Source organism: Anoplophora glabripennis, unplaced genomic scaffold, assembly GCF_000390285.2.
Source record: "Anoplophora glabripennis isolate ALB-LARVAE unplaced genomic scaffold, Agla_2.0 scaffold321, whole genome shotgun sequence".
NCBI classification, from domain to species: domain Eukaryota; kingdom Metazoa; phylum Arthropoda; class Insecta; order Coleoptera; family Cerambycidae; genus Anoplophora; species Anoplophora glabripennis.
In genome coordinates, this window is record NW_019416407.1 from 568,083 (window position 1) to 577,424 (window position 9,342).

At 30.8% G+C, this 9,342-nt stretch overlaps 2 protein-coding genes across 3 annotated transcripts; both read left to right on the forward strand.

Moving 5' to 3' along the window:
- On the forward strand, window positions 1-1,100 carry LOC108912826 (programmed cell death protein 2). The gene has a single exon (XM_018718218.1). The coding sequence runs from the start codon at window positions 50-52 to the stop codon at window positions 1,085-1,087; it is 1,038 nt and encodes a 345-aa protein (XP_018573734.1). The 5' UTR covers window positions 1-49; the 3' UTR covers window positions 1,088-1,100.
- Window positions 1,101-1,663: 563 nt separating this feature from the next.
- LOC108912845 (zinc finger CCCH domain-containing protein 11A-like) lies at window positions 1,664-9,004 on the forward strand. Of its 2 annotated transcripts, XM_018718244.1 has the most exons (7): window positions 1,664-1,739; window positions 2,045-2,135; window positions 2,190-2,442; window positions 2,545-2,622; window positions 4,472-4,600; window positions 8,025-8,204; window positions 8,269-9,004. In XM_018718244.1, the coding sequence occupies exons 2-7, from the start codon at window positions 2,067-2,069 to the stop codon at window positions 8,979-8,981; spliced, it is 1,422 nt and encodes a 473-aa protein (XP_018573760.1). In that variant the 5' UTR covers window positions 1,664-1,739; window positions 2,045-2,066; the 3' UTR covers window positions 8,982-9,004. The 2 variants fall into 2 exon arrangements, with proteins under 2 accessions (XP_018573760.1, XP_018573761.1); XM_018718245.1 differs by lacking the exon at window positions 4,472-4,600.
- The last annotated feature ends 338 nt before the right edge of the window (window positions 9,005-9,342 follow it).

The following is a 9,342-nucleotide window of genomic DNA, read 5'->3' on the forward strand; positions in this document are numbered from 1 at the left end:
GTCTGTTTTTATTAACCTAAAATTTGCAAACTGTAATAATTTATATAGTATGTCGGGATCTGGAATTGAGTTAGGATTTTTGGAAAAATGTGAACCGTGGCAAGCGGAAAGTCGATTGTTTCCTAGTAAAGTAGGAGGGAAACCGGCATGGTTAGACCTAGAAAATTTACCAACTCCCGAGCAACTCCAGTGTAAAAATTGTCAACAAACTATGATATTTTTGTGCCAAATCTATGCGCCCTACGAAGAAAATATTACCCTTCCATCCATAAATTGCGCTAAAAATTTTCATCGCACTCTATTCGTTTTTGTGTGTAAAAATTCGAAATGTTGCCAGAGAAATACCAGTGAAAATTTTAAAGTGTTCCGTAGTTCCTTACAAAGGGCTAACAAATTTTATCCGTATGATCCTCCGGAAGACAGACCTGATCCGGACTTTTCTTTGAATAAATGGGCAAATTTTTGCAATTTATGTGGATGTATGGCAGAAAAACAATGCAGCAAATGTAAAAGTATATATTATTGCAGTAGAGACCATCAAGTACTAGACTGGAGAGAAGGACATAAAAAGGAATGTTGCAATTCATGTACAGACCGAAAATCAAAGCTGCTATTTATTGAGTGGGAGATGATCACGGAACCTGAGGAAATTGGAGGAAAAATTGTAAATGAAGAAGAGTTGCAGAAATTTAATAAATTACAAGAAGAAGGCAAAACGGGAACAATGAATGATGTGTCGGAGACAGAGTTAGATGAACATGCTACAGTTGAAGAGGACAAAGCTTTTTCTAAGTTTCAAAAAAGAATAAATTGTCAGCCGGATCAAGTTATACGATACCAAAGAGGAGGACAGCCTCTCTGGATCGCCAAAGAGCCAATACCTGAAATAATTCCCGATTGCAATTATTGTGGTGGACAAAGAAAATTCGAGTTTCAAATCATGCCTCAAATGCTAACTATGTTGAAGGAAACTGATTTAGACTGGGGAGTCATTGCTGTTTATACTTGTGTAAATAGTTGTGCTGCCGGCGACAACTATAAAGAAGAGTTTGTGTTTAAACAAGATGTTGAATTAAAAAATATATAAAATGTCCCTTGAACTTTGTTTTGTACTTTCCTGGTTTTTAGTTAGGTACCTAAAGGAAACACATTCAAACACTATATCGGATAATTTACTTTAATAGTAAAACTGGGAATGCTTATTTGAATGTCGTCTTTGGCTATAAAAACTACAAATTTCTACTAATGCAGTAATGAAAAAGGAAATTTATCAGTTATAGCCAAAATGTACAAACTGCCCACTGAGATACCTACTCGGTTTTAGTAAATTTAAACAAATTGTAGATCAGAATAAAGAAAGTGTATGTATTACTCACTTAATGGTGTAATTTTTTATATACACTTAGTTCCTAGAAAGTATGTATAGAAATAATTATTCCATTTACCTTTGACCATAGCTTTATTTCTTCAAAAAACAAAGTAGGTTTAATGTCAAAATTATTGTTGGTATAATTCACTTGATCATTTGCGTTAATTCTTGTGCTGTTTAATAGGATTATGAACATCACATATTATTTACGAATATTTAAATTTCTATTTGGAAACTACTACCGTTCGCGCTCATTTTTGAATTGATTCTAGTTGTTATTTCCGTTTCTTGAGTAAAGCAAGCACGCACGCGTTAACAGCTACTAATTTTGGTGACAGAAAAAGTGGAAGGTCGTCTATTTTTTTCTTAGGTAAGTTTTCATTTTATCGAAATATTAAAAAAAAATGTTAATTTTTTACGCTTCTAACTCATTTATCTGCCGTACCGCAGAATAGTTTTCAATTTTAAAAGAGTGAATAAAAACTCCAAAATGCCAGCAGAGAGCTATTATTGGTAAAAAAATATAAATTTTTTTTATTTAGTCAAGCTGTATTGTGCATATAAAACTATCAAATTTAGATTTCGTTTACAACAGATAACTGGATATTGTTAAAAGCTGAATTATTTTTTAACATAACCTCAATGTATCAGTTTATTAATGTTTAAATTTTGCAGCCCAGACAACTTTTTTAAAAAGATGACGGATTTGGAGTCACCTAAGAAGAATAATGACTGCTATTTTTACTATTACTCTACGTGTGCCAAGGTAAACTGTTTTCAAGTGTTACCATATGTTTAACTAACAACCATAATTTTTAAGGGTGATAGTTGCACATTCAGACATGAACCCTCTGCTTTGGGATGTGAGACAATGTGTTCCTTTTGGAAAGAAGGTAAATGCCTTAATGTACACTGCAACTTTCGACACATGGAACTTAGGAAAAATCGGAAGGTAATACCTTGCTATTGGGAATCTCAACCTGTAGGATGTCTAAAGGCGCATTGTCCATTTCTACATCAAAATCCAAGACCTTCCGATGAAGTTAGTGTGGAGAAATCCAATATATCTGCAGGTAAAACATGTTTCAAAAAAATAAATATGTATTAATTGAAATGATTTATGTATAGTGGTAACAAATTGTTTTTTATTTATGTCGTATTTTTGTTGCTTACAGAGAAATCCAATAATGATAGTGAATCTAGTGAACGCAAGGTTACTGCTGTTGACAGTCTAGTTGTGAATTTTGAGGAAGGTATGCAACTTGTAAAATAATTTTTATTATGAAAAGAAAGGAGCAATAATTGTTATTTGAAGAATGTCTCGTTGCGTTTGTTGTAATTTTAATTTTTTGTTATGTTCCTTTTTTGTTAAATAACTAAATATGTATTTTTAAAATTTTTTCAAATTATTTATTTAAGAGAATCGTTGGGAATGCTTAAAAAAATGTGGCGACAGCTTGAAATCGGGAGTAAACATTACTTTTATAAAGTATGGAAAATTATACGGCAGTCGTTTTGTCTATATGTAATTTGGGTATAGTTTGAAGTTTTTGTCTGCCAAACAAATTTTAAGTATTTCTCAAATGTAGCCAATGATATTTAAATATATTATTTATGACTAATTATAGAAGTATTTAAAATACTACAAAAAAAAAATTGATTTAAAGCAATGCTAAATGTAGGTTGTGTGCGTTTTATAAATACACTTTATGCTAAATGGTGGTGATGATGAAAAATTATTTCTAATATTAAATTGTTATTGACGTGAAATCTGATTTGTTTACGTCGCCGTCTCTTTCAGAAAAGGTCGTAATATTGCATACATATGAAACCCTATTTTGCAATTTATGCAAATGTTACACTATCTACTCCCAAAAAAAAAATTTATAAAAAGGTGCCTACATTAGGTTATCATATCTGAGAAGTATTCGTCATCATCACTCCCTTGTCCCAGTTATAGAAAATATACACGTAAGCGAAGAATATACAAATTAACGCATTTTTCCTTGTGGTGTGTATTGAAATTAAAAAAGTGCTAATATGATTCTATGATAAGAAGTTGAATGCTACAGTGTAGATCTTGACTGAATTTGTGAACTGATTTATAATTCGAGTGATTATTTGTTTTACATACTCGTATATTCCTTCATGATCTTCACATGAGTTACTTTAAAAAGACACAAATAAATTACATTTTTATATATTATTCTATGCAGCTGCAATACTCTCTAAGGACAGCTCTTGAAAAGTTCACTCGTACGGGGAAAATATTTTTTGTTATCTGTTGTCTTGAATCCCCAAATATTCAGTTTTAGTGGTGTTTAATACAGAAATATAGCACAGCGTTTAGATTTTCCTAGTATACGGCATTTATCTTGTTGCTGTACATATTTCCTTTGGCAGCTTTATTAGACTGTTTTGATAGGCGAGTTTTGAATTATTTCTCGTTGGGTCTGCGGATTTCCCCCCCGCCTCGTTTCCCCCGTTGAGCTGGTCCTGATACCTGGTCGTTGTTTTAAGTAACGGAATTGGCTACATAATTCTCATTGTGATAATTGTAGTTTTGCAAAACAGTACTAATATATATTGGAGAGGTGCATTCTTGTAAAATGAATTTATTTTTGTGGATTTGGGGTCGGTGTGTGTATGTATATCCTCTTTATAGTATTTATTATTAGGATTATTGTTTTGAAAAAAAATTAGAAATAGTTTTTTTTGAAAATATTTTCACCATATGTTAGTTGTACATATAGCAAAATTTGGGTCTCGAAACTAGTTTCATTTAAATATTTTGCCATATGCACAAAACTTTGAAATTCTAAATGTATTACGTTTATGAGGATTGTTATTTTTTTTTTTTTTCTAATATATTAGAGAACATATCGTTTCTTTTTAAAATTGTACAATTGTTAATAACATACTCTAGTACTAAATGCTTTTTTGCTACCCGTTATAGCAATGTTTACTTAATTTTTATGTACCTTTTGAAATTAAAGTTGTTTTTTTGTAACAATACCGTGTTTCTTTTCTTTAATTTTTTGCTGCAAGAATGCACCTCTAATATTTTTTATGTTCATTTTTATAACCGGTGTATTCTTGCAGAATCTGACAATGAATCAATGCCAACATTTTCTCCATTAAAAAGCGGAAGGATAGTGAAAGTTAAAAGTTTAGAGGAAATTAAACTCGAGAAAATACAGGCAGAGTCGGCTGCTTATTATTCATATTCTGGTAAGATATAACAACTTTGTTTAGATACTTTTATTTAGATATTTTCAATATTTTTTTTTTATAAATTATTTTGCAAGCCATCAGGGATTTTAATATTTTTTTCTCAATCTGTACTTTACTGAAGCAAAACTATAAATCAATAGGAATAGAGAACAGAGAAAGTAGATTAATATGATAATTACAATCAGTTTATTTTCAGTAGCGTTATAAATTAGATTCGTCATGTAAAAATCCTCATCAATATAATATATTTAGGTATCTGTTCTGTATTAGATGTAATTGCAGTAAAGTTTCTTACGTGTATATATATTTTAATTGTAACTTTTCATGTATGTGTCCTATAACAAGCTTAGTAATTTTTGCTTCATAGACTACTAATAAAAAAATAAAGTGTAAATATTTGAAGAATTTTGTTTAAAAATAAGTGTGAATGTGGGAAGTATATTTAATAAAAATCGACATTCGGAAATATCTTTTTTAACTGGTATGAAAATTACATCCAAGCAAGTTTTTAGTAAAATTTTTGTTGTAAGTTACATTTTTTTTTAATCCAGTGCCTTTTGTTTTATTAAATTATTTTTTGTGGTTAAATTTATAGTCCAGTATACAACAGTAAAAATAGGGTATTACCTCCGAATTCTTGACACACGCACCGATTTACACGAAAATTGGTGAGTAAGCTCATTTCACCCATACATATCCATCATGTGTGCCTATTGTTTTTAGGGGGTGAAAACTACCTCTTCTTGCAGAAAACGTAAAAACCGTAGATTTAAGTGTTATGTCAATAGAATAAGCATTCTTTTATGTTTTGAATAATAATTTTTGATTTGTAGCAATATTTCAACCCTTAATCCACCCTTTATGAGGAAAAAAAACAAAAATTAGTTTTCGTGGCTCTGAAATGTTTTGACGGAGCAATAATGAAGAATTGAATACTTTTTACTGTTTATGAAATAATACATGATTCATTGCAACGTTTCATCCCTTAAAAACAACCCTTAGTGGGGAATTGAAGAATTTTTACTTGCTTCAAAACACTCAACCATACATTACTAAATTCAACGAGATTACTTAAAACTCGAAACTTAAATTATGTAATTAGTGATAGGGAAAATAAGAATTATTTGTGTATTATACAATTATACTTTATTATCAAAAATTTACATATCATCTAAAGAACTATCATCACTGTTGACTTCGTCTGTTTGGACATGTGCGTGTGTGTGTTTGTGCGTGTATTACGCCTCGGAAACTATCGGAAATTAAGCCATTTACACGATCCGACAATTTTCACTGAATAATACAATTCGTTTTTTCACGATAACTTTTTTAATCTTTAATATTTTTCATCGCTCCAAAAAGCAATTTGAAGGGAATTGCAAGAGCTACAAATCAACCTTGATAGTTGAAGGGTCTTGAACTCTTAGTTCTCGCGATTTTTAGGATTTAAGGGCTCAAAGAAGGTGATCCTTACACGCAAATGCAAACTAAAAAACGTAATATCTCAGTTAATTTTTGCTCTACAGAAAAAGTGAAAGAGCAAAAATATTATAAAAAAAGAGCTTTAATTTTGAACTTTTGCATTTTTCACGTATCTTGTTTAGTTTTTAAGTTATTTCGAAAAAAAGGAATTTCTTTAAAAATAAAAAATAAAAATTTTTCATTATTTCAAACTTTTTTTTTTAATTTAGGCATTCTAAACCAGTCAAACTTTTAGAGCCTATTATTAGTACCTAAATATAGTCAACTATACATGGATTACACTTGGTTTCTATTTTTATGGTTCAGCCATAGATTTCATTGTTATTCTCAAAAAAAATGAGATGACCATTTTATTTTCTTCATAACTCCGCGAGTTTTTGAGCTACGAAATTTTTTCAAAAAGAATTTTAAAGGTCATTCCAAGCACTATAAAAAAGGTTATATTCATTTTCTTTGAAAAATTAGTTCTTTCGACATTATTTTACGGTTAAAGGTTCGATTTTACTTTCCGAAAAATAAGCAATCACTTTTAGAGAGTGATACCTCGGTTATTATTACATCCACGATAATCAACAAACAATTAATCGATTCGTTATTTCAAAAGCTTTATTTTTGCATTATATGGGTATTTCGATAAATCGCAAGGTTTTCGAGTTATTTACCAAAAATGGTTGAAAAACATGGACTTTTTGGATGAAAAATCAACATTTTCAATCGCAAATAACTCGGAAAATATTAATTTTTGGAAAAAACGTTTTGCTTAGAATTTATCCCTCTATTGATTTTTGCGATTAAAATGGGTGCCTTCATTGCCACCCCCGAGAAGGAGTGGCATTCACCCCCAGGGTGAAAGCACACATCGGCACTATGTAACTTCTTTTCTTGAGCAATTTTCTACTTACTGTTAAAATTTCACGTCAATCGGTGCATGTGTCAAGAATTCGGACCTAAAAACCGTCATATACTGAGCTATTAATACAAGTTGCCTCTTATATTGATCCTAAATTCACATAAAAAAATATATAAAATTACATAGAGGGTGTTCTGAAGCGAATGGACAGCGAGAAAAAAATTATTAGAGACGGTTTATTTCATAGGTACCTAGGTCACCCCAAATTCCTGAAATAGTCTAACTCTCTTTGCAGTAATTTTTGTGTTCAGGGATTTTGAGAAAACGGGTATATTTTATAAAACCTAACTTTATTTGTTATAAAAAGGTTGTACCTGTTGCATATTTTTAAAATGCATCTCTCCAGAGAAAAATAGGTTTCAATTTTCCACCGCTGCTTCAGTTATAGACAGCTGGGTTTTTAAGGACATTACTTTGCTAAATTTGCAGGTATATATTTTTTATGATTTACAATTTACTTCAAATGTCAGAGTGCTATGAGATACAGACCTGAAGTGGGGTTCAAATAACCACTAATTTGTGATGTATGCTTTGAGAATATTGTCCTGATTGGCTAACTTAAATGAAAAACGAATATTTTTAATTAAATCGACCTATAAAAATAATACTTGCATTTCACAATCCACAAATCACAGCTGTAGGAACCTGGAATGTGGTTCCGCGAAACAACATTTATAAGTTTATGTTTCAGGAGATGTTAGCATTTGATTGGAGTTAAGTTTGTCAAAATTATAAAAAAATATGTTTAACATAGCTACAAATTCAGCAAAAGGAGAAGTTTAAATAAAACAAACGGCCGTTTCAGATATTCATAATAACCCCTAAGTTTTAAGTAAGTAATGGTTTGCCTATGCCAAATTTTACTGAAAAATAGAACAAAAAAATTTGTTTGAAGGCCTTTAACTTTTTTAGGAAGTAAAATTACACTAAAATAACTTGATCTAAATTGGTTTATATTCGCTTCCGGGCACTCTTTGTGCAATTTCTGTTTTGACCAGCACATCTTAATGCATGTACGTTAACTTTTAGATCAATATCCAGCTTTTCAGCATACCGATATCAATTGTGACGACTTAAGACAGCGCATAGTTCGAAGAGTTATCTCCAAACAACTTCCGCAACAAAGAACCGTTAAGTTTACAGCAAATCCTAATGATAAAGTACAAATAAACAAACGCTTAAGTAACGACGAATTGGCAGATATCTTAGGTAATATATGATTTTATTAATATCTACAATATCCTTTAGTTTATAAAATAAAATGATTTTTCAGGTGACGAATCGTTAAGAAAAAAACAGAAAGTTATTCATCAGAAGGATGATGGAAACTTCCAAATCGTTTTAAATAAGTTACCAGTACCTGAAAATAAGCCAATGGCTGTTTCACATAATGAATCTCAAGATAAAAAACCGAAGAAGAATGTATCGCATCAGAAGCCCGAACCTGTACAAGACATCAAAGTAAAAACTTTAGCTGAAATACGTGCGGAAAGACTTGCACGAATGGAGGGTTTTCCTGGAGACCAAAAAATGACGATCGAGGAACCAGACGAAGCAGAAGTCTCAAGCACAAGTGCAGATGAAAATTTACAGAAAATTTTACATGAAGATAAAAGTAAAAGCCAATTAAACAGCGGTCCGAAAAGGAAAATAAAATTACGTAGAAGATTAAATATCAGTGAGGAAGATATGGTTTCAACTAATGTTAAAGATGAAAATGTAGTGACAAGTAATGAGGAGAATGTACCGATTTCTAGAGATTATGAAGAAATTTTTGTATCAGAACAGATTGATATTTCTGATAAGCAACTGAGAGAATCCCCATATAGTAGTAACTTGACGTTGACAAAACCCTCAACCTCTGACTCCGATAAAATGGAGGAGGACGTTCTTTTACTGGAAGACGACGAAGAAGAATATGAAGATGTTACCTTAAAAGGTGAAGATGAATTGTTAAATGAATTAAATTCGTTTATTGATAACTGATTATATATTTTTGCATTTTTAGTGTTAAGTACTAATTAAAAATATAAATATAAAATATTTTCCTACTATACTGTTTTATTTAAATGAAAATATTTACCTTCTTATTTTTTACAATTCAATCATCCTTTAAATTAATATAAAATTGATTAGGTACGACGTACTCAAAATTCAAAATTAGTTGCTTTTATCCACAAAACATCTTTTAACTACTGTCGGTAGAACTGTAAAATTTGAATTCAAATATGACATCCGTGGAAAGCTTATATTACATGGAGGAGGCACCGTGTGTCAAAAAATGTAGACGCTGTACAAAGAGCGATGGTTTGGATACTCGCTCTCTTTCATATGTGCTTTTTAAAGA